The 25,680-nt window shown below is 40.7% G+C and overlaps 1 protein-coding gene across 1 annotated transcript; it reads left to right on the top strand.

Moving 5' to 3' along the window:
- Positions 1–15,426: 15,426 nt before the first annotated feature.
- C11H9orf40 (chromosome 11 C9orf40 homolog) lies at positions 15,427–24,872 on the top strand. Its single transcript, XM_034967558.3, has 2 exons — positions 15,427–19,258; positions 23,249–24,872. The coding sequence occupies exons 1-2, from the start codon at positions 18,833–18,835 to the stop codon at positions 23,405–23,407; spliced, it is 585 nt and encodes a 194-aa protein (XP_034823449.1). The 5' UTR covers positions 15,427–18,832; the 3' UTR covers positions 23,408–24,872.
- Positions 24,873–25,680: the final 808 nt, after the last annotated feature.

The following is a 25,680-nucleotide window of genomic DNA, read 5'->3' as shown; positions in this document are numbered from 1 at the left end:
AGCACGTTTATTGATTTGCATATGTTGAATCATCCTTGAATCCCTGGGATAAATCTTAGTTGATCATGGTTGGTATGCTGTTGGATTGATATGCTGTTGGATTGGGTTTCCTAGTATTTGTTGAGGAGTTTGTTTGTTTGTTTGTTTGTTTTGAGATGGAGTCTCTCTCTTTCACCCAGGATGGAGTGCAGTGGTGCAATCTTGGCTCACTGCAACCTCCACCTCCCGGCTTCAAGTGATTCTCCTGCCTCAGCCTCCTGAGTAGCTGGGACTACAGGTGCTAATTTTTGTATTTTTAGTAGAGACGTGGTTTCATCATATTGGCCAAGATGGTCCTGATCTCCTAACCTCATGATCCACTCGCCTCGGCCTCCCAAAGTGCTGGGATTACAGGTGTGAGCCACCCGCCCAGCCTTATTGAGTTTTGTGTGCATGTTCTTCAGAGATGTTGGCCTGTACTTTTTTGTTGAGTCTCTGTCTGGTTTTAGTATCAAGGTAATGCTGGCCTTATAAAATGAGTTATGGAGAATTCCTTCTTTAATTTTTTGGAATAGTTTGAGGAGAATTGGTGTTAGTTCTTAGAAAGTTTGGTAGAATTTGGCAATTAAGCCATCCAGTCTTGCACATTTCTTTGTTGGAAGATTTTTAAAATTACTGTTTCAGCTTAATTACTTGTTACTGGTCTGTTCAGGTTTTCTATGTGTTTTTTATTCAATCTTGGTAGGTTGTATATTTTCAGGAATTTATTCATTTCCACTAGGTTTTTCAGTTTATTAGTGTTTACTTGTTAATAATATCTGATAGTCTTTTATATTTCTGTGGTATCAGTTGTAATGTCTCCTTTTTCATTTCTTATTCTATTTAGGTTGTCTCTTTTTTTCTTGGTTAGTCTAGCTAACAGTATCCATTTTGTTTATCCTCTTTTAAAAGCCAACTTTTCTTTATTTCAATAGTTTTTGGGGTACAGGTGGTTTTTGGTTACATGGAAAAGTAACCAAAAGTATCCATGGTTACATGGATAAGTTCTTCAGTGGTGATTTCTGAGATTTTGGCACACCCATCACCCAAGCAATGTACACTGCTTTTATCCCAATATGTAGTCTTTTATCCCTCACCACCCCCTCCAAATCACCAAAGTGCATTATATCATTCTTCTGCTTTGCATCCTCATAGCTTAGTTCCCACTTATAAGTGATAACATGCCATATTTGGTTTTCCATTCCTGATTACCTCACTTAGAATAATGGCCTCCGGCTCCATTCAACTTGCTGCAAAAGACATTATTTTTTTCCTTTCTGTGGCTGAGTAGTATTCCATGGTGTATATATACCACATTTTCTTTATCCACTTGTTGGTTGGTGGGTTACTTAGGTTGGTTCCATTATCTTTGCAATTGTGAACTGTGCTACTATAAACATGCATGTATGTGCACGTGTCTTTTTCATATAATAACTTCTTTTCCTTTGGGTAGATACCAAGTAGTGGGATTGCTGGATCAGATGGTAATTCTACCTTTAGGAATCTCCATACTGTTTTCCATAGTAGTTGTACTAGTTTACATTCCCACCAGTAGTGTAAAAATATGCCCTTTTCACCAAATCCACACCAATATCTATTGTTTTTTGACTTTTTAATTACGACTATTTTTGCAGGAGTAAGGTGGTATCATTGTGGTTTTAATTTGCATTCCTCTGATAATTAATGATGTTGAGCATTTTTCATATGTTTGTTGGCCGTGTATCTTCTGTTGAAAATTGTCTATTTGTGTCCTTTGCCCACTTTTTGATGGGATTATTTGTTGTTTTTTTTTTTTTGTTGTTGCTGATTTGTTCAAATTTGTTCAAATATCCAAATGTAGATTCTGGATATTAGTCCTTTTTCAGATGTATAGTTTGCAAATATTTTCTCCCACTGTGTGTTATCTCTGCTATTTCTTTTGCTGTGCAGAAGCTTTTTAGTTTAATTAGGTCCCATTTATTTATTTTTATTTTTGTTGCATTTGCTTTTGGGGCCTTAGTCATGAGTGTTGGCCTAAGCTAATGTCCAGAACAGTTTTTCTGATGTTCTAGAATTTTTATGGTTTCAGGTCTTAGATTTAAGTCTTTGATCCATCTTAAGTTGATTTTTGTATAAGGTGAGAGATGAGGATCCAGTTTCATTCTTCTACATGTGGCTTGCCAATTTTTCCAGTACCAGTTATTGAATAGGGTATCCCTTCCGCAATTTATGTTTTTGTATGCTTCGTCAACGATCAGGTAGGTGTAAGTATTTCGTTTTATTTCTGTGCTCTCTATTCTGTTGCATTGGTCTACATGCCTGTTTTTATACTGGTCTCATGCTATTTTGGTAGCTATAGCCTTATAGTACAGTCAAAGTTGGGTAATGTGATGCCTTCAGATTTGTTCTTTTTGCTTAGTATTGCTTTGGCTGCACAGGCTCATTTTGGATTCCATATAAATTTTAGGAATTTTTTCTCATTCTGTGAAGAATGATGATGATATTTTTATGGGAATTGCATTGAATCTGTAGAATGCTTTAGGCAGTGTAGTCATTTTCACAATATTGATTCTACCCATCCATGATCATGGAATGTGTTTCCATTTGTGTCATCTATTATTTCTTTCAGCAGTGTTTTGTAGTCTTCCTTATAAAGATCTTTCACCTCCTTGGTTAAGTATATTCCTAGGTATTTTATTTTATTTTTTGCAGCTATTGTAAAAGGGATTGAGTTCTTGATTTGATTCTCAGCTCGATCGTTGTTGGCATATAGCAGTGCTACGGATTGGTGTACATTGATTTTGTATCCTGAGACTTTACTGAGTTTGTTTATCAGATCTAGGAGCTTTTTGGGTGAGTCTTTAGGGTTTTCTAGGTATACAATCATATCATCAGTGAACGTCGACGGTTTGACTTTCTCTTTTCCAATTTCAATGCCCTTTACTTCTTTCTCTTGTCTGATTACTCTGGCCAGGTTTGTTTGTTTTGTTTTGTTTTTTAAGATGGGGTCTTGCTATGTTACCCAGGCTGGTCTCAAACTCCTGAGTGAAAACAATCCTCCCTCCTCAGCCTCCAGATTAGCTGGTATACAGGCTTGCACCACTGTGCCTTACTCTTTTATCTGCTTGTTTAGTTCTCCTCTGACCTTTATTATTTCTTAACTTCTACTAATTTGGGGTTTGGTTTGTTGCCTTCCTGGTTCCTTGAAGTGCATCAATAGATTGTTCGAAATCTTTCTACTTTTTTGATGTAAGTGTTTACTGCTATAAACTCCCTTCTTAGCATTGTTTTTGCTGTATCTCATAGGTTTTTGTATGTTGCTGTTTTAGAGACAGGGACTTGCTCTATCACTCTGGCTGGAGTGCAGTCGTGTGATTGTAGCTCACTTTAACCTTGAACTCCCGCCTCAGCCTCCCAAGTAGCTAGGACTACAGGTGCACACCACCATGCCCAGCTAATTTAAAAAATGTTGTTTGTAGAGATGTAGTCTTGCTATGTTGCATAGGCTGATCTTAAACTACTGACCTCAAGTGATCCTCTGCCTCAGCCTCCCAAAGAACTGGGATTACAGGCATGAGCCACTGTGTCCAGCCAATATGTTGTGTTTTAATTTTTATTTGTTTCGAGAGACTTTTTGGCCATGTGTGGTGGCTCACGCCTATAGTCCTAGCACTTTGGGAAGCTGAGGCAAGAGGATCACTTGAGCCCAGGAGCCGAGACCAGGCTGAGCAACATGGCAACACCCCATCTCTACAAAAAATTAAAAATTAGCTGGGCATAGTGACACACAGCTGTGGTCCCAGCTACTAAGGAGGTTGATGCTGGAGAACCACTTGATCCTGGGAGGTTGAGGCTGCGGTGAGCTATGTTCGTACTACTGCTCTGCAGCCTAGGCAACAGAGCGAGATCCTGTTGCAAAAAAAGTTTTCTTTTTAATTTCCTCATTAACTCCTTCCTTGCCCAGTGGTCATTCAGGAACATATTATTTAATATCTGTGTATTTGTACAGTTTCCGAAGTTCCTCATGCTACTTCTTTTTTTTTTTTTTTTTCTTTTTTTTTTCTGAGACAGAGTCTCACTCTGTCGCCTATGCTGGAGTGCAGTGGCACCATCTCAGCTCACTGCAACCTCTGCCTCCTGGGTTCAAGCAATTCTCCTGCCTCAGCCTCCCGAGTGGCTGGGATTACAGGTGCACGCCACCATGCCCGGCCAATTTTTTGTATTTTTAGTAGAGACGGGGTTTCACCATGCCGACCAGGCTGGTCTCGAACTCCTGACCTCAGGTGATCCGCCTGCTTCAGCCTCCCAAAGTGCTGAGATTACAGGCATGAGCCACCACGCCCAGCCCATGCTACTTATTTATTGTTTTATCCCATTGTGGTCCGCGAAGATAATTGATATGATTTCTATTTTAAAAATTTGTTGAGACTTGTTTTGTGGCTTAACATATGGTCTGTGCTGGAAAATGCTTCATGTGCTGATTAGGAGAAAGTGTATTCTATAGCTGTAGGATGAAATGTTCTGTTTAGGTCCATTAGGTCTAAAGTGCAGTGTAAATGTTTGTTAATTTTCCATCTAGTTGGTCTAATTCTGAAAGTGGTATGTTGAAGTCCCAAACTCTATGTTACAGTCCATCTCTCCCTTTAGATCTAATATTTGCTTTATATATCTGGGTGCTCTAATGTTGGGTACATATTTATTTATAATTGTTATATCTTCTTGCTCTATTAATCCACTTATCATTATATAGTGACCTTCTTTGTCTCTTTTAACAGTTTTTGACTTAAAGTCTGTTTTATCTAACATTAGTATAGCTACCCCTGCTTTTTTTTGATTACCATTTGATTGGAATCTCTTTTTCCATGTCTTTCATTTGTCTGTATATGTTCTTACAAGTGAGACGAGTTTCTTTTAGGCAGCTTATGGGTGGGCCATGTTTTTTTTTAAATCCATTTGGCCAGCCTGTAACTTTCAAGTGGAAAGTTTAATCTGTTTACATTCAAGGTTATTATTGATACGTAAGAGCTAATTCCTGTCATTTTATTACTTGATAGCTACTTGTTTTATATATCCCTTGTTCCTCCCTTTCTCTCTTATTTATTATTGTGATTTGGTGGTTTTCTGTAGTGGTAATGTTTGAGTCCTTTCTCATTTGTGTCTTTGCTCTACCAGTGGGGTTTGTAATTTTGTGTTTTTGTGGTGGTGTGTATCATTGTTTTCCTTCCAGGACTCTCTTAAACATTTCTTGTAGGGCTCACCTAGTGTGATGAATTCCCTCAACTGTTGCTTGTCTGGGAAAGACTACTTCTCATTCATTTATGATGGATAACTTTGCTGGGTGTAGCGTCCTTGGCTGGCAGTTTTTTCTCTCAGCTCATTGTCTATACCATCCCATTCTTTCCTGGCCTGTAGGGTTTCCATTGAGAATTCTGCTTAGTCAGTTGGGGGATCCCTTATAAGTGACTAGACACTATTCTCTTGCTGTTTTTGGAATTCTCTGTCTTTGAAATTTGACGACCATGTGTCGTGAAGACCTCTTTGAATTGCATCTGTTTGGGGATCTCTAAACTTCCTGTATTGGATCTTTAAATCTCTTACTAGACCAGGGAAGTTTTCAGCTACTGTTTCATTAAATGGATTTTCTATCCCTTTTCTCTTTGCATTCTGGAACACCAAAAATTTGAATATTGGTCATTTTATGGTGTCCCATATGTCATGTAGGCTTTGTTCATTCTTTTTTCTTTATTTTTGTCTGACTGGGTTATTTCAAAAGACCTGTCTGCAAGTTCTGCAATTCTTTGTTCTGCTTGATCTATTTTTGAAGCTTTTAAATGTATATTGTATTTCATTCAGTGAATTCATCAGTTCCAAAATTTGGTGTTTTTTTTTTTTTTTTTCATGATCGTTGCGTCTTTGGTAAATTTCTCATTATTTTTTGTATTTGTTGTGTGCTCTTCTATCTCACTGAGCTTCTTTAATATCATTATTTTGAATTCTTTTTCTGGTACTTCATAAATTTCTTTTTCATTGGAATCTGTTGCTGGAGAATTATTGTGTGCCCTTGAAGGTGTTATATTTCCCTGCTTTTTCATGTTTGTTGTGTCCTTACATTTTTCTCGGCACATCTGTTCTAACAGTAACTTCTTCGAATTTTTTTGGATTTGCTTTCATAGTGGAGGACTTTTTCCTGAAGATGTATATGTGGTGTTGGTTGGGTAGGGCACTGTGGCTTTGATTCTCAGTGTGTGCAGTAGTGTAGTCTCTGTATGTTTTCTTTAGGTATAAATAGTGTCAATGGTGTCTGTGATTTTCTCAGTGGCTTAGGGTCCATTTAGTGGAGGCTGTGGTGAAGTTTTGCTGCGGACAGGGACATAGGTGGGCCAGTCCTCAGTTCTCGGTGATGGCAGGAGTGGGCTGAGCATGCCTGTCCTTGGGCCCCCGGGTGGGGTATGCTGTCACTGGTATATTAGCAGGTTCAGATGGGCAGATTCTTGGCCCTCCAGTTGGCTTGCTTGGGTGCTGGGTAGTGACAATGGTGGGCTGAGCAGGTAGGCAGTTTGTCAGGCCCCTGGATAGTCAGCATGGCATAAGCCAAGGCAGTAGCACTGGTGGGACAGTTCTCTGGTTCCCGAGTGGTCCATGCTAGCATTGGCAGTGGCTGTGACAGGCTGGGAGGGCCAGTCCCTAGGCTCACAGGGTGGCATATACAGGTGGGTGACATCTGTGATGGTAGTGGCAGGTTGGGTGGGCCTGATGACCTCAGGATCCTGGGAGGAGTGCTCAGGCGTCAATGGCGGTGGGCTGAGCTGGGCAATCCCCAGGGTCCCTGACAGTGTGCTCGGGGACTAGGGGGTACAGAGCCAGTCTAGGCAAACCTGTCCCCAGGCTGCCTGGTGGCACATGGAGGTGCTGGCTCTCAAAATGGGACCTTGCTGTAGCTGCTTAGAACTCAGGGTATGCAAGACTCAGCCTTAGCTCCCTTTCTGGAGCAATACCATCAGATGGTCTTCCAGCAGCTCCCTATGTTAGTCTCAGGGCCCACAAGGATTGAGGGGGCTCTCCTGTGGTTAGGATTGTAGGAGTCTGCAATAAAAATGTGGACTGCTGGGGGGTCTATCCCGTACCCTTTCCCTTCATTGGGAAGTCTCTACAGGCTCCCAGCCAATCCCAGCTGAGCAGGCTGCCTCACTTCCCTCTCCTTCCTTGTTTTAGGTGTTTCCTGTTCACTTCTCTGTTGAATTTTAGTGTTCTCTCCTAGATAATCTATTCGAACTGTGATTATCTATTCACTATTTTGGTTCTTTATGGAGAAGGTGAGTACCAGATGCTTCTAATCAGCCATCTTGAAGACCGATGGGTCTTGTTTTTTAATTCAATCTGCTGTCTTTTAATTGGAAATTAGTTTACAGTAATAATGGATGTGGTTGAATGTAATCTCGCCATTTTGCTATTTTCTACTTGTCCCATTTTCTTTTTTCTCACTTTCTTTTGGATTGAGTATTTTCTTGATTTTATCTCCATTATTGGCTTATTAGTTACAGCTCTTTATTTAAAAAAAGGTTTCAGTGGCTTCTCCAGGTTTTAAAATACGCATGTTCAACTTATACAAACCTCAAATGGTATACCACTTCATGTATAGTTAGAAGAACCTTACAACAATATACTTCCAATTTCTCTTGCATCATTTATGCTATTGTCATACATCTTAATTTTATGTGTGTAATAAACCCCAGAATACAGTGGTAATATTTTTGCTTTAGACTAAATTCTTTAACAAAAAAATATCTTTTATATTTATCATGAGTTTTGAATAGTTTCTGGTGTGGGTTGCTTTAAAAATATGTCCACAAATTCTTCGATACTCCTACCTTGGGAATAGCCTAATTCCCGTTCCCTTGATTGTGGGCTGTACTAATTTACTAAATGAATAGAATGTCGTAGAAATGTGTGATTCCAAGGCTAGGTCATAAAGGACATTGCACCTTCCATTTTCTCTCAGATCTCTGGCACTGGGGGAAGTCAGATGACATGTCATGAAGATACTGAAATACCCCTATGGAGAATCCCACTTGGTGAAGAAGTTAGGCCTCCTCCAAAGAGTCATATGAATTGAATGAGCTTGGAAGTGGATCCTCCACCCCAGGCAAGCCTTCCTATAATCACACACCCAGCCAACCACATAATTGTAACCACATGAGCGACACTGTAACACCCAGCCAAACTGATGGTGAATTTCTAACCCACAGACTTGAGAAAATGTTGTTTTAACTCACTTAAGTTTGGGGATAACTTGTTATAAAGCACTAGTCATTTCTTTGTACGCATCCAAGTTTCTATCTGCCATCACACTTCTGCCTAGAGAACTTACTTTATATCATAGTCTGCTGACAGTGAATTCTTTCAGCTTTTGTCTAAAAAGTCTTTATTTCTCTTTTATTTTTCAAAGATTTATTCACAGAATACAAAATTGGGGGTTGATTTATTTATTTAAATGTCACTGTTGTTTTGATGAGTACTCCACTATAATTCTTAACTTTGTCCTTCTGTTTCTTTTTTCCTCTGGCTGCTTTAATTGGTTTTGGTATTTATCCTGTTTGGGGTTCTCTAAACTGGTTAGATCTGTGGTTTGATGTTTTGTTATTATTTCTGAAAAATTCCTTGCCATTATCTCCTAAAATATTCTTTCCTGTTTTCTCTTCTCCTTCTGAGACTTTTATTACATGTATGTTAGACTGCTTGTTATTATTCCATAGCTCCTGGGCACTGTTTTTATTGTTTGTTTTTGTTTGTTTTGGAAGCGGAGTTTCACTCTTGTCACCCAGGCTGGAGCGCAATGGCGGGATCTCAGCTCACTGCAACCTCCGCCTCCTGGGTTCAAGCAATTCTCCTGCCTCAGCCTCCCAAGTAGCTGGGATTCCCAGCACCTGCCACCATGCCCGGCTCATTTTTGTATTTTTAGTAGAGATGGGGTTTTGCCATGTTGGCCAGGCTGGTCTCCAACTCCTGACCTCAAGTGATCTGCCCGTCTTGCTCCCGCAAAGTGCTGGGATTACAGGTGTGAGCCACCACACTGGGCTTTTTTTTGTTGTAATTTTTTTCTCAGTGTTTCAGAATGACTTTTTAAATGTATCTTCCAATACACTGAATCTTTCCTCAGCTATCTCCATTCTACTAATGAACCTGTTGAAGGGATTTTCATCTCTGATATCATGCTTTTTATTTCTAGCATTTCCATTTATTTTTTATAGTTTTCATCTCTGCTAAAACACCCTGCGTCAATGTGTTGTCCACCTATTTCACTATATCCTTCAATATAGTATATTAATGTTAGTCCTTAACTGATAATTCAAATTTTATCTGAGTCACCTCCAAGTCTTGTTCTATTAATTGCTTTATCTCTTGACAAGGTGTTTTTTTTTTCTTTACTTTTTTTCCCTTGAGTCTTATAATATTGAATTTCATTTATCGTGTGTAGAAAAAAACAGAAACTGAGGTAAACAGTATTTATGTCTGGCTATAAATACATGCCTGTTAGGCTGGTATGGGAGGTTGAGTCAGTATTGTAAGAAACTGAGTTTATGTTTTCTTACTGTTATCTGCAGCACATCACAGATTTCAAATTCGTCTAGCAGTGAGCTTTTCCTGTGCGCTTAAAGGACAGGATGCCAGAGGGTATTTTCCTCAATGTTTCAGCTCCCTCTCCACCTTCCAGCTGTCTCTGTATGCCTTTGCTCCCAAGACATTCTCTCTCCATGCTCTTGCCCCTCCCTCAGAGGTAGACTGCATTTTCTTGTTAGTCTGTGCTAGGCTCATGGTAGAGACAATAAGGAATCTTTGTTGTCTTAGCTGAGCCTCAGTCTTAGGCAGGCTTTGCACACCTGGCCTCAGAATTGTGTCCTTCTTAGCATTCCTATCCCTGTATTTATGACTGGTCTTCAGCAGGAATTTCCTACTCCTCTCCCAGTAGTATCAGTGGAGGATGCTAGGCCCCAAACTATTTTCTGTCTCTCTCCTCTAAACTAAGATTTGTGCTTCTACTTTTTCTCCTTAAATGAAAGATCTTTGCCTTTGTCCTTCCTTCTGAGGCAGAGACGTTTTGCCTCTGTTCCTCCCACAAAAGCATTTTCTGCCCTGAGAAAATGTCTGTTAACCCTCCATCAGTGGCTTAAGGCTTCCGTTTTCGGCAGAAAATGAACCAGGGAAACAGGTGGGTTTTTGTGCCTATCCCCACCTCAGGGGCAGCTATACTATATATCTTTGCTTTACAGGGGGGATCGCAGCAGACTCCTGCTATGTATGCCCCCACCCTTCTTGAGCACCCAATGGAATGACATGAAAAAAGCTTATGAGTGAAGATATGACTGGACTGCTACAATCTTATGGTAAAACTTGAAAGGTGAAGAGTTGCTTCTTATAGTTAAGCAAAGAAATTCTTGATGGAATCTATTCCTGATAAAGATGCTGTGAACACTATTGACATAACAACAAATAATTTAGAATAAATGTAGTCAATAAAGCAGTGGTACGGTTTGAAGACTGACTACTGTTTTGAAAAAGTTCTTCTATGGGTAGAATGCTATCAAACAGCATCAGATACTTCTGTGAAAGGATGAATCAATTGATGCAGCAAACTTCATTGTTGTCTTAAGAAATTGCACAACCACTCCAACCTTCAGCAGCCACCACCCTGATGAGTCAACAGCTATCAACATTGAGGCAACATCTTCCATGAGCAAAAAGATTATGGCTCACTGCAGGTTCAGATAACTGTTAGCATCTTGTAGCAATAAGTTACTTGTAAGTTACAGTATATACTTTTTTTGATATGCTATTATACGCTTAATAGACTATAGTATAGTGTAAGCATCACTTTTTATTTTTTGAGACAGGATTTTGCTCTAGCGCCCAGGCTGGAGTGCAGTGGCACCATCTCGGCTCACTGCAGTCTCTACCTCCTGGGTTAAAGCGATCCTCCTGCCTCAGCCTCCTGAGTAGCTGAAATTACAGGTGTGCACCACCAAGCCCAGCTAATTTTTGTGTTTTTTTGTTTTGTTTTGTTTGAGATGGAGTCTTGCTCTGTCACCTAGGCTGGAGTGCAATGGCACAATCTCGGCTCACTGCAACCTCCGCCTCCTGGGTTCAAGGAATTCTCCTGTCTCAGCCTCCTGAGTAGTTGGGATTACAGGCGCACACTGCCATGCCCGGCTTTTTTTTTTTTTTTTTTTTTTTTTTTTTGTATTTTAGTAGAGACAGGATTTCACCGTGTTGCCCAGGCTGGTCTCAAACTCCTGAGCTCAACTGATCCACCCACCTCAGCCTCCCTTATGCTGGGATTACAGGCATAAGCTACTGTACCCGGCCAGCATAACTTTTATTTGCACTGGGAAACCAAAAAATTTGTGAGACTCACTTTATTATGATAATTGCTTTATTGTGTTGGTCTGGAACTGAACATGCAGTATCTCTGAGAAATGCCTATATATTTGTGACCAATAGAGTCTACTGTGCACCTTTTTTGTTACATTTTGACAATTATTCTATACCCATAAATACAAATTTACTTCAGTTAAAAAGCACAGGCTGGGCATGGTGGCTCACGCCTGTAATCCCAACAATTTAGGAGGCCGAGGCAGTCAGATCACCTGAGGTCAGGAGTTCGAGACCAGCCTGGCCAACATGGTGAAACCCATCTCTACTAAAAATACAAAAATTAGGCGTGGAGGTGCATGCCTGTAATCCCAGCTATTTGGGAAGCTGAGGCAGGAGAATTGCTTGAACCCAGGAGGCAGAGGTTGCAGTGAACCGAGATCGCGCGCCACTGCACTCCAGCCTGGGTGACAGAGCAAGACTCTGACTCAAAAAAAAAAAAAAAAAGCATTCCATTATACATAAAATCCATATTATATGTATTATACTAATATTATTAATATAATACATAATATAGGCCATACTTTACTAATAAGTAACATTCGGTTGTTTTCAATCTTTTGCTATGTAGCATTATGCCACAATGTAATAATCCTGTACATAGTTGTTTATGTCTATTGTCAGTAGTATATCTGGAGTATAAGTTCCTAGAGTTACAGTTTCAGAATGTGTGTGTGTATTTTTTAATTTTCACAGATATTGTCAGATTGCTCTTTTTTTTTTTTTTTTTTTTGAGACGGAATTTCGCTCTTGTTGCTGCCCAGGCTGTAGTGGCAATGGTGCGATCTTGGCTTACTGCAACCTCCGCCTCCCGGGTTCAAGCAATTCTCCTGCCTCAGTCTCCCAAGTAGCTGGGATTACAGCCGCATGCCCCCACGCCTGGCTAATTTTGTATTTTTTAGTAGAGATGGGGTTTCACCACATTGGTCAGACTGGTCTCAAACTCCTGACCTCAAGTGATCCACCCGGCTTGGCCTCCCAAAGTGCTGGGATTACAGGCATGAGCCACCACACCCTGCCCAGATTGCTCTCTTAAAAGGTTATACTAACTTACACTTTAAAACAAAGAGAGCATCTGTTTCTGCATATCCTTATCCACACAATCACTTATTAAAATTTTAATAACCAATATGATACAAACATTGGTAGCTGCACATAGAACACTGGAGATATGAGGACAGTGCCCCTTGAGTAATCTTCAGAGTACTACTGATCAGTGCATGTGTGAGAAAACAAACCATGGCCAGAGAAAAAAAGCACCTGAAGTATCAGAACAGTAGCCAGGGCCCACACAGGACCAGAGTGTTTGTTCTCACACCCAGACTATAAAACCTCAAAATGTGTAGGGCACTAGGTGTGGTACAGAGAAGTCTTGCCTTGGTAATGTGGAGTCATTAGCCCTAGATTAAAAAAGCTCAGGTCCCACTTGACAAATCTTGTAAGCAAGATCCAAATGGGTCAAACTATGTCTATGTACTTAACAGCATCCTAGAATAAATCTCAAGAATACTTATTGAAATACAAAAATAGTTAGCACCCAACAAAGTAAAAAAATATCTGGTGTCTGATCAGAAACTACCAGGTATGCTGACAAACACAATACCAGGTATGCTGGATAACACGACCCATAGAGAGGAAAAAGATCAGGTGAACCCAAACCAGACCTGACACAGATGTCAGAATTAGCAGAGAGCATTAAAACAGAATAACTGTATTCCATATGTTCAAAAAGTTACCTAGATTTGGAAGATAGAAAAAAAGACCCAAATGGAACTAGAGATGAAAAGTACATCGTGTAGGATGAAAAAATAGTGTGTGGGGTTAACAGCAGATAAGGTACAAGAGAACGAACTAGTGAACTTGAAGAAACAGACACTACCCAAAACAAAACACTGAGGAAAAGGCAGCACTGGGTTTTTGTTTTGTTTTTGTTTTTTTGCCATCCTTTGCTCATGCTTTTGCTATTTTACACTTTTGGACATTCATACTTGCTATTACATCTGACTAGGATCACATGATTTTCCCCCCCTCACTTTCCTCAGGTCTTGGCCCAGAAGTCTTGTCAGAGATGCCCATCTTGACCTTTTATCCTGCCTTATTTTTATTTTTCCTCAGCACCACCTGATAGATGTGCTTATTTATTGTCTGTCTCCCCCAAGATTCCTTGGACAGTCATGGGGTAGGGATTTTTGTTTTACTGTTGTAACCCAGTGCCTGGTCTGTAGCAGATGCTTAAAATATGTATTCAAAGAATAAATTGAGTGAATGTGATTATGAAAGAATACAGTTATATTTCTGGTATGGGTACCTGTATAGATGACTGATGACACTGGAGGATGGAATACGAGATGCCTACAGAACACCCAGATGGAAATAATGGACACTCATTCAGGCAACGAATATTTACTGAGCACCTACCATGCTAGTCACTTTGAGTATATGACTGGGGACAAAACCCAAAAAACAAACTGGAACCCTACCTTCAACAAGCTTACTTTCTAGAAAGGGAGACAATAAGAGTAATAAGTAAGTGAAATATATAATAGATTAGAAAGTAATCATGCTATGGGAAAAGAGGGGAATCAAGAGTCAGGAGAAATGTAGAGTGAGTTGCAATTTTAAATAAGGTGGTTAAGGTAGACTCATGAGAAGTCACATGGATCTGATGCTCAGAGGAGAGGTTTATCTGTTAAACTGGCAATAATCTGCCCCAAAGTTTTTGGGATCAAATGAGATATGTAAAAGTTCTGGCAATTAAAAAATTTTAAACTACTTCCCCACCCTACACTGCTGTGAGGCTTCAGTTAGTCTGAAACACACAAGTTTAAAGATAAGCAGAATAAGTTTGTGTGTATTCCTTTTTCAGTAAGAAGAAAAAAAGTTTCCCTTCTTTGTTGTAACTAATGACTTCTGAGTTATTATCCACAAAATTATGGGATATGTAGAATAGGTAGAAGATCCTATTACATCAATAAAAAATGCATTTGGATAGGGCAGGGGGAGGGGTGCAAGGTATTTATGTTTTACATAAAGTGGTACAATGTTAGCTCGAACTAGACTGTGAAAAAATAAAGATGTATATGAACAGTCCTTATGGCAACCACATTATTAATTCAAAGAGGTATAGCTAAGTAAATACCAATAGGTTAACTTAAAATGAAATTCATAACGATAGGAAGGAGGTAGAGTAACAAGAAAGGAAATTTTGAAAGTATTTCAAACTGAAAGATAATAAAAACACAACATACCAAAATTTGTAGGATGTAGCCAAAGCAGTGCTACAGGGAAAGTTACAGCTTTAAGTGTTTATTTTAGAAACTAACAAAGACAGCTGGGCGCGGTGGCTCACGCCTGTAATCCCAGCACTTTGGGAGGCCGAGGTGGGTGGATCACCTGAAGTCAGGAGTTTGAGACCAAGCTGGCTAGCATGGTGAAACCCCATCTCTACTAAAAATGCAAAAATTAGCCAGGTGCGGTGGCATGCACCTGTAGTCCCAGCTACTCGGGAGGCTGAGGCAGGAGAATCGCTTGAACCTGGGAGGCAGAGGCTGCAGTGAGCCAAGATCGTGCCACTTCACTCCAGCCAGAGTGACTCTGTCTCCAAAAAGAAACTAACAAAGACTACAATCAGTGACCTAGGTTCTATTAGAAGAAGCTAGAGAAAGAAGAGCAAAGTAAATCCAAATTTAGTAGAAGCCAATGAAATGGGAAAAAGAGAAACTAAGAAAATATTCCAACAAATGTGATGAATGAAATGGACAATTTCCTTGAACAAGTGGATCTGGTACTACTTACAACTTAGGGTAAACTAATTTCAAATTCTACTTCTGGGGCCTTAAAAAAAAAAGAACCCAGAGCAGCAACAAAAACTCAGAAAATGTTATTTAAAAAGAAAAAGAATATTGTCTACAAAAATTATAAAGTGCCTAGGGATAAACTTAACAAAGATATAAGCTCTTTATGTTGAGAAATATAAAACTTTATTGAAAGATTTTTTAAAACTTAAATAGTTATATTCTTGAAGAGGAAATGAGCTTGGTATTGTAAAGATAATAATTCTTCCCAAATTGATCTATAATCTCAATGCAATTATAACCAAAATTCCAAAAGGGTAACTAAATGTTACAGAGGATGCTATTATGGAAGAACAAAGGGCCAAGTATAGTTGACACACTCCTAAAGAACAAGATGTCAAAGATTGCTCTCAAAACTTTGATCATCTTGATTGTGGTTATGGTTTCACAGGTGTATGAATGTCAAATTGTACGCTTTATATGCACATTATTGTATGTCATTTAGATCTAGGTAAAGCTGTTTTAAAAACAAAAACAAAAACAAAAAAAAAGCCCGGCAAAACAAGCCTGGGCAACATAGTGAGACCTTGTCGCTACTAAAAATAAAAAATTAGCTGGGTGTGGTGGCACAAGCCATGGGCCCAGCTACTTGGGAGGCTGAGGCAGGAGGATTGCTTGAGGCCAGGAAGTTGAAGCTGCAGTGAGCAGTGATCATGCCACTACATTCCAGCCTGGGCAACAGAGCAAGATCTGGTCTCAGAAAATATATTAAGCTGGTTGTGGTGGCTCATGCCTATAATCCCAACACTTTGGGAGGCCAGGGCAGGCAGACTGTTTGAGTTCAGGACTTTGAGACAAGTCTGGGCAACGTGGCAAAACCCTGGCTCTACAAAAAAATTTTAAAAATTAGCTGGGTGTGGTGATGTACACCTGTAGTCTCAGCTACTCAGGAGGCTGAGGTGGGAGGACTGCTTGCCCCTGAGAGGTCAGGGCTGCAGTGAGCTGTAATCATATCACTGCTCTCCAGCCGGGGCAACAGAGCAAGCCCCGTCTCAAAAAAAAAAAAAAAAAAAGTTATTTAGCAATATACATACAGACATACAAATGGAAGAGTTAAAAAGCAAAGGAATGATTAACTCAACATGTAAAACAGTAATTACCGGGAGTGAGGGAAAGGGAAGGGTATGTGCCAGTGGGGAAGGGGCGCATAGGGAGCTTGTCATGTTCTAGTATAGGTAGTATTCTATTTCTGAAACAGAATGCTGTATGTCTATCATTCTTTTAACTACATGTGTATTTTATACAACCTTTTGCATATATGATAAGTTTCACAATTTTGAAAAAATGAGCGTTTGTAAAGAGGAACACAAAAGAACCAACCATTAGCTAAACTTATTATTTTGGGGGTACTCAAAACCTTTCAAACAGCACTTGATGACTACGATTAAGATCTTTCCTGCTGATTTAAAAATGGCAAAACTCTTCCTCTGTTTGAGACAGACGGGTTTTCAATTTATTTATTTTTTTTGGAGACAGGGTCTCACACTGTCACCCAGGCTGGAAGTACAGTGGTGCAGTCTTGGCCTCTGCCTCCAGGGTTCAAGCGATCCTCCCACCTCAGCCTCCCTGGGACTACAGGTGCAAGGCACCACCTCTGGCTAATTTTTGTATTTTCTGTAGAGATGGGGTTTCACCATGTTGGCCAGGCTGGTATGGAACTCCTGGGCTCAGGTGATCTGTGCACCTCATCTTCCCAAAAGTGCTGGGATTAAAGACGTGAGCCACCGCACCCGGCCGGTTACCAATTTCAAACAAGAAAAGTAAAAACCAAACAGAAAAGCTATTGCTTACTACCCTAACTTGGTACATTTCTGTGCTTGTTAATAACTAATAATTAACTTGTCCTCTCACAACCATCTTGAGATGCAGGGGTACAGGGTAATTAGTAGAGATAGTACCTAGCACTAAAATAGAATTATCTTTCTTGCACACTTTTTCTACAGAGGATGATAGTTTTTCCCTTCAAAGCACTGGTAATAGTCTTATTTTCTTCCTTCCATTTCTGCTTACTTGGTTACTGTCTTTATCAAACTATTAAAGTAGTAAATACGACCAGATGCGGTGGCTCACACCTATAAACCAAGCACTTTGGGAGGTCCAGACAGGAGATCGCTTGAGCTCAGTGGGGCCCAGCTGCAGTGAGCCGTGATGGCACCACTGCACTCCCGCCTAGGTGGCCGAGAGAGACCCTGTCTCAAACAAAATAAAAAATAAAAATAATAAAATAGTAAATATACTGCAATTGTCTCCACCTCACTTCACCTGACAACACTATTTTGCTGTAATGGCCATAGAATCTTGATCTGACCACCGCCCATAGTAAGCAGGGAACTCAGCCTTCCAACATTAATTTAAGAGCCCAACAATTTTAGGTTTCAGTTAGAAAGGACAGCTGCGCTTCAGGCTTGGTTCTTGCCAACTACTCAGCTATTCTGGATGAGCTGCACATTTTGTCTGTAACTTCCTCCCTAAGTTTTTAATCAAGAGATCTTCCAGGAATGTAAGGCCTGCTTCACCTTCCACAGCAGCTGCGCAAAACATGCAAAACATACACTTCGATTTGTGTTTTCTGTTAGCTTTAGCTACTTCCCTCAGCCCAGACTCCCCTTCAGTCTTTTGTTTTGAATAACAACCTACTGTGAAGCTTCTTAAACACTAGTTTTATTTAAACCTTGTATTATCCTTTTCCTTTTTTTTTTTTTTTTTTTTTTTTTTTTTTTTTTTTTTGAGACGGAGTCTCGCTCTGTTGCCCAGGCTGCAGTGTAGTGGTGCGATCTCTGGCTCACTACAGCCTCCACCTCCCGGGCTCAAGTGAATCTTCCTCCTCAGCCTCCCGAGTAGCTGGGACCACAGGGGCAGGCCAACAAGCCTGGCCTATTTTTGTATTTTTTGTAGAGACGAGGTCTTGCTATGTTGCCCAGGATAGTCTGGAACTCTATTATAATCTTTGTCTTAATCTCATGGAGACGCCCCCGTGGTCACTGACTGGAGGAAGGAAATACACATTTTAAAGGTTTTAAATTTCCTATAGAAGGGTCTAGAACGTACCGCGCTATAACGAACATAGTAGTAAGACCACCGCCACTCTCCTGAGGAAACAAGGTCACGCCCCTCTGCGGGCCGCTTGATCGGGTCTTTAATTAATCCCGCCGCCGCCTTCCCGCCTACCCCCGAGCGCGCACTTCCGGTCGCGAGGGCGCTCGGGAGCGCGCCCCGCGAGCCTCCACCAACCAGCGGCTCCGCCTGGCCAGACAGAGTGCGCGCGCGCACGTTGTGCGCAGGTTCGAATCTCCGCCGCTTCGCGGTTGCTTCTCAACGTCCGGGCCGCATCTCGGCGGCGGCGAGGGCTGAGCGCGGGAGCTGCCTCCGAGCCGGAGCCCCAGCCCTAGCTCCTGCGCGAGCCGCCCCGCCCTACCCCCTCCAGCGTCCTGTCGCCTCCTCGCCCGACTTCGGCCTGTCCCTCTCTCACGCGCTCAGTCCTCGCTCTTCGCCCCCCGCAGCTATCGGCACTCGGTCTCCCGCGCCTGGCGGGCTCCGCCCGAGCCTCTGGGCCCATGGCCAAGCGGCGTGCGGCCGAGCCGGTGACGTTCCACGTGCCTTGGAAGCGGCTCCTGCTTTGCGACTTCGCTGAGCAGCCGCCGCCACCGCCTCTCTGGATCCGGCCGCCCGGGGTCGCGCATGCTGGGCAGCTCCTCGGCGTCCCAGAGCAGCACCGAAAGCGCAAAATCGACGCAGGGACCATGGCAGAGCCCTCGGCTTCGCCCAGCAAGCGCCGTGACAGCGGGGACAACAGCGCCCCGAGCGGCCAGGAGCGTGAGGACCACGGTCTGGAGACGGGCGATCCGCCGCTGCCGCCGCCGCCCGTACTGCCGGGGCCGGGGGAGGAGCTCCCGGGCGCCCGGCCCCCGGGGGGCGGTGGCGACGACGGGGCGGGGCGCCCAGGACCCCCGCGGGGAGACTGGGGGGTCGCATCGCGCCAGGTAGGGGCTGGGGGCGGGTGGGCTGAGGGGCGAAGGGGCTTGCCTTTTCCCCCCACACACAAAACGCCCCGGTTCCCACTCATGACTTGTGTAGGTTAAGACGCCTGAGGGGGGTGAAAGAAGGGGTCACCGCTCCGGGAGAGGACGCCGACCGCCAGAAGCACACCCCGAGAGTCCGATGGGCAGAAAGCACTGGGCTGGGCGAGGGGGAAACAGACCGTGGTGGGGAGCGATAGAAGTGGCCTTGCGGCGTCAGCGCCGCGCTCCGTAAAAGGGAAACGGGACCGTGGGTCGTGGCGGGCTGTGAGCATGGCGAGAACGCAGACCGTCAGGGCATAGGTTCAGTCCAAAGACAAACGACAGATAAAGGTGTAGAGGGCCTTCCTGGGTTTAACGATGATTAGTCTAGAATTCGGGATAGAGTTCTTTTTCTAGAGGGAGACCAGTGTGGTAGCCATTGATTAATTGAACATCCTACAGGCTGGTACAGCTTCTGGAGAAAAGGATGGACCACCGTACCTTGGTCAAAGCTTTGTTTTAACTCATAGTGTTAAATCTGATCCTAGGCAAAAGTATCATTGAAAATTAATTTGGGGGCGGGGCGTGGTGTCTCACGCCTGGAATCCCAGGACTTTGGGAGGCCACGGCGGGTGGATCACCTGAGGTCGGGAGTTCGAGACCAGCCTGGCCAATAGGGTGAAACTCTGTCTCTATTAAAACACAAAAACTAGCTGGGTGTGGTGGTGTATGCCCGTAATCACAGCTACTCGGGAGGCTGAGGCACAAGAATCACTTTAACCTGGGAGATGGAGGTTGCAGTGAGCTGAGATTGGGCCACTGCACTCCAGCCTGGGCAACAGAGTGAGACGCTGTCTCAAAAAAAAAAGAAAAGAAAGAAAAAAGAAAATTAATTTGGGCCTTAAGGCGTATATGAGAATCATTGGCGGGTTTCTATTCAAGACATGAGCCTGCCTCATCTCTGCATGTAAGAATCCCGAGAAGATCTAGGTAGGCATGCCTCGGTTTGCCTAGATCTCTGCTGCCCGGCCGCTAGCCGGTAAGAACACTTGAAACGTGACTAGTCCAAATGGAAATGTGCTCTAAGTTTAACATATACACGAAATTTCGTGGATTTAATAAGAAATGAAGATAAAATAGCTCAATTTTATATTGATTACACATGAAATAACTTGGCTATATTGAAGAAAATATATTAAAATTAATACCAGAAGTTTCTTTTACTTTTTAAATACAGCTACTAGAAAATTTTAAATTATGTTTTTGGAGCATTATATATTTATTGGACAGCTTTGGTCTAGACTTAGGAATTCATACTACTTTTTCACAATCCTGAATGACAGGGGACTTGGGAGATGAAGAACCAAGTACAGGTTTCTCAGAATTCACCAAATTCTCTTCAGCTGTCTGATAGCATCCTCCCAACGTTTTTCTATTTTCTCAAGTATCTTATGTCAGGGTTTTCAAATACCTTTCCAAAAAAATAAATGAAATTTCTTAGGCATGACTTGTTCATGTGAAAAATCCAATAAAATAACGAGAGTTTTATAGTTGGGAAAGACTTTTTTTTTTTTTTGCCTATGGTTGAAACATGAGCCTTATTTAAACTTTTTCTTCAGATTGCTCTCAGATATTCAAAATCAACTGAAAACAGATGGATAGTCTTCTAAACCATCCATCCATAATGGATATGGAGATTAGGGACTGTGTAGTTTGAAAACTTTTTGAAAGCTCTTCAGACCATTTTAGTACTCCACTCATGCATAGGCTTGTCTCCTACCAGAATACACTGTCTATAGTATGCCACACAGTGATAAGAGGGAAATATGGAAATGGCAGTAGGCAAAGCGTAAGAGTTCTCTAGTAGCCTGAGACGGTGATGCTTGCTTAGAGTCGTAGACTCCACTCTTTTCCCCCACAGCAGTAACTAGATCTGGCAGCTCTCTACTTCCTATAGTCGCTGCAAGCACATGACAGGGAAAAAGGTTGGCTCCAGGGGTTCTTTCTTCACCAAGACTACCCTTGTTCTCTTTGTTGTTTTTTAAAAAAGGGTCTTGGGGTCTCGCTCCCATGCCCAGGCTGGAGTGCAGTGGCACCATCCCAGCTCACTGCAACCTTAGCTTCCTGAATAGTTGGGACTGCAGGTGCACACCACCACGCTGGACTAATTTTTTTTTTTTTTTTTTTTTTTTTTGTGGAGATGGGGTTTTGCCATGTTACCCAGGCTGGGCTCAAGTGATCCTCCCGCCTCTGCCTACCAAATAGCTGGGATTACAGGCGTGAGCCACTGTCAGGCCCTCTTTTAAGGAAAGCCCAGTAACACTCCTATTCCTTCTTTTTGTTAGATTTGTTCTGGAGGCGCTTCTCTTTTACAATCATGCTCTCTCCAGCTTCTGTTTTTCCTTCCTGCCTCCAAAGACACAGGCTTTTTGTTTTAAGGATTTTATACCTGATTACCAAGGGAAAATTGAATATAACAAAAAGAAGTAAACAGTTCAATACAGTAAATGCCTGGTTTCTTTTGTGCTCAGAATAGGGCTTAAGTCCCAGCCCTCACCCTTGGGACTTCATTTAGGAAATACTACCTCAAATACCTTTTTTCTACATTGAGAATACAATCTAGGCAGGATAATGTTACGTCATTTCTGTCCCGGAACTTCAGGGTATTTCCTGTTTCAGATGTTTTTTGACTACAGAAATAAAATCAGGTATTCATTAAATATTCATGTATTTTTTTCATGTTAGTGTCACTATGTAGATTCACTGCTCTGTCAGTGTTAACTGTTAGTTTTTTGTTTATTTGTTTGTTTTTCATAAATTGAGATGGAGTCTTGCTTTGTTGCCAGGGCTGGTCCCAAACTCTGGGGCTCAAGCGATCCTTCTGCCTCCCAAAGTGCTGGGATTACAGGTGTAATCATGCCCAGCCAACTGTTAGATATTCTTAACAGAAAGTAAGCAGAAATGCTCTAAGGAGACAGTGATTAATGATTCATAGGCTCATTGGGATATAATACCTAGCAATATTGAGCAATTACTATGCCAAGCCTGAATTTTTACAACAGTCCTCCATTTTATCAATAAGGTCAAGATCAGAGTTAGTGGGCGGTGGAGTTATCTTGCAAACCCAGGTCTGTCTGGTGGCAAAGTTTATGTGCCCTTAGTCACTATGTTTTACTAACATAATTAAAAGACCTTTTTTTGGTCCATGTTTATAAGTAGATAATTTGTACAGTAGATTTTCCAAAACATTAAAGTGAAATTTTTCTTAATATCTTTTGACTTATTGTGTGTTTATCCCAATATTAAGAAATTCCCCCAAAACTTAATTCTTTAAGGCTCAGCATAGAAGACAGTGAACTTCCTAATGAGACTTTCTTACAGACCTGTGCTGTCCACCACAGTAGCCACTAGGTCATGTGGCTACTGAGCATTGATTTTTTTTTTATCTTTAATAAAATGATCAGTTTAACATTTTCTTGCTATTCATCATGTTTATAACCTAATACTTTTTGGAAGATTTCAAAATATTTTGGCCTATGTAAAGTAAATCTCCTAAAATACCAGACCTTAAGAACAAGACCAAAAGTAAGTTATAAGGAGTGTGTCTGTGTTTGTATTTTTAAAATAAATTCTTATTTTCCTTATTGAAAGATAAAAAATTTTAAGACTTTTTAGATAATTTTCTTTAGGTGAAAAATGGGAGATAAACTGTGGAAAGAGATGCTCTTGGAGGAAATTCCTTTAAATTTAACAAATACTTTCACAAATTGTAAATATTAAAATGCACAGATTTCCTCGAGTACATGAAGTACTTAGATGAGACAAAATTTAAAATGTATATTTGTTAAAAATACAAAATAGAAGACTACAAAATCTTATATGAGTTTGCCTTTAAAACAAATTTGTTTTCTGAAAAAAACTTAATTTTTTCTAAGCTATTGATGCTCTTTGATCTCTCTTTTTTCTCTAAAGCACAATGAAGAATTTTGGCAGTATAATACCTTCCAGTACTGGAGGAATCCTTTGCCTCCTATTGATCTGGCAGACATTGAAGATTTAAGTGAAGACACCCTGACAGAAGCAACACTTCAGGGCAGGAATGAAGGGGCTGAGGTTGACATGGAGTCCTGATGTAAGGAGCCGAAGCAGTGGGATTGGCTGATTTGAGGAGATGTCTCTAAGTGAATTCTCGTATTCTTAAGGGAAAAGTTATTTTCCATACTTGAAGTTATATTTCCAAACCTGAGAAATGCAGAAAGATTGTTCTGACATTAAATACCTACAGTTACTACTGAACCTCTTAATAAGGATTTGTCAAGGATAGAGTACAGTTGTAGGGGAAGTATTTTATGTATGCATTCTTAGAGCAAAAAGTTTTGTTTAAATTCTAGAATTGAAGGTACTGATCTTATAAAAAGAAATTCTAGCAGTTTTAGAAATAGGTGGGAAAAACTCAAATATTCCTCCTATCTGCACCAAAAAGTTTATTTGTGGTATATAAAATGAATATTGTTTTATAATAACTTGTTAATAAAGTACTTTCTAATACATTCTATTGACTCTGTTAGTTGAACAAATAGCTGACTTGAACATCTATGCAAACTTAAGATGGGCGGGATTGTTGTAAAAGCTATTGTTTTAAAAGAGCTTTCTAAATGTAAAGTAGTGATAATTTCAATTTGGGTAGCGTGTTTGCAAAGCTTCCAATATTTGATGTTGGTTAAGCTCTACTATGGGCAACTGAAGATGGATAAAGAAAAATGAAAACTGAATCGGTGCCTGCTTCCCCCTGTTTTCCCAGGATTAGAGGAAAAAATTTATTGTATGATCAGCTTCTTGGTTTTGAATTGCTTCGAGGCATGGTTTTATTCCTTATTACTTTAGACCTGTAGTTTTCAACACTGACAGCACTTTAAAAATCTTTGCCTGGGCCTCACTCTTGAGAGATTCTCATTTAATAGTTCTGAGGTGGGTCTTGGATATAACTATTTTTTTAAACACCCGTCCTGTTTCCCTCCATTCCTCTCATGTGCAGACAGGGTTGAGAACCAGTAGACTAATGGTCGTTTTTCCTGTTTAAAGGAGATAACTAATTTGAGCTGAAGCAATGCTTCTTAATTAGCTTTGTTTTTGTTTTGCTCTGTTGGTGGCTTTGTTACAACTGAATTATTGTGTTATTACTATTTCATTGTTAAAGAAATAAAGTAAGCAATTTGTGATGTGAGTATCAGTGATTAAGTTAACTAACTTTTGTACTGCATCCAGAATGTTGGTTTTGTAATTGAATAACTGGTTCTTGCTTGCATTTTTTGTTGTTGATGACATTAGATCCAAAATTCAAGACAAATGGTAAATGCCATTGAGAGGGAAAGAGAAAAACTTGATTTTTTGTGTGTAATGAAGGATTTAAGAATGGGTTGACATTAATAAGAATGCTTTAGAACAGAAGACAAACTGTATAGCATTGTGGTCAGACATGGTTCAAAGTCTTGTACTGCCACTTCCTACCTATGTATCTTTAAGCCAGTTATTTTTCATCTCCAAGCCTCAAATTTCTCACCTGTAAAATGAGAAATAATAAATAGTATCTACCTCAGAGAGACTGTTTATTGTCAAGCAATGTTATAAGTACTTTACTTGCATCATCTTGTTTAGTTCTCATAATAACCTTAAGGTAGGTTAAAAAAATCATTAGAATAAACATGCTGCGTATAGTTAAAGTTTTAACTGCCTCTAGAAGTTTCAGGGTAGAAATTGGAATTGAAACTTTCAGCTTATGATATTTTCAACTTATGATGGGTTTATCAGGACATAACCCCATAGTTAGTTAAATGTACTAAATTTATATCACTTTCATACTGTGGTAAAGCTGAAAAATCCTGTCAAACCATCAAGTCAGGGGCAGTCTATATATAGAAAACAGAAAGAGTTAAAATAATTCCGTCCTTTAAAAAAGTTGTTTACTAAGTAAACTTGAGGTAACAGCAAAATTTCATTGTGGATAAATTGAGGTAAAATGTGGGTTTTTAAATGTGTTATAACCCTTCACCCCAATTCCCTAATGTAACATCTTAAATTACCACAGTACACTTATGAAAATCAGGAAATTAACATTGATAAAATTCTCTTGTGTGATTTTGAGGACATGGAAAGAATGACTTCAGACAACTCTTAGAGGATATATGTCAAAAACCTAAAACAATTATAAAATTTATAGACTATTCGACTTTCACCATTGTCCTATTCTTTTTCTAGCCCAGCGTCAAATTCAGGTTCACATGTTATATTTAGTTATAATATCTCCTTGGTCGTCTTTAATCTAAAAACAGAATTTCTTTGCTTTTCATGACCTAGGTACCTTTTGAAGAGCACTGCTCAGGTATTTCATAGGATAGCCCTCGATT

This window comes from Pan paniscus, chromosome 11 (assembly GCF_029289425.2).
Source record: "Pan paniscus chromosome 11, NHGRI_mPanPan1-v2.0_pri, whole genome shotgun sequence".
Classification (NCBI taxonomy): domain Eukaryota; kingdom Metazoa; phylum Chordata; class Mammalia; order Primates; family Hominidae; genus Pan; species Pan paniscus.
The sequence above is the reverse complement of the archived record's forward strand: the minus strand, read 5'-3'. Positions and strand labels throughout refer to the sequence as shown.

Excerpts from the sequence above, each read along its gene's own strand:
- C11H9orf40 (XM_034967558.3), top strand. The coding sequence starts at position 18,833 with ATGGCCAAGCGGCGTGCGGCCGAGCCGGTGACGTTCCACGTGCCTTGG. Across the intron at positions 19,259-23,248 it reads GGGGGGTCGCATCGCGCCAG|CACAATGAAGAATTTTGGCA; the intron begins GTAGGGGCTGGG and ends TTTTCTCTAAAG.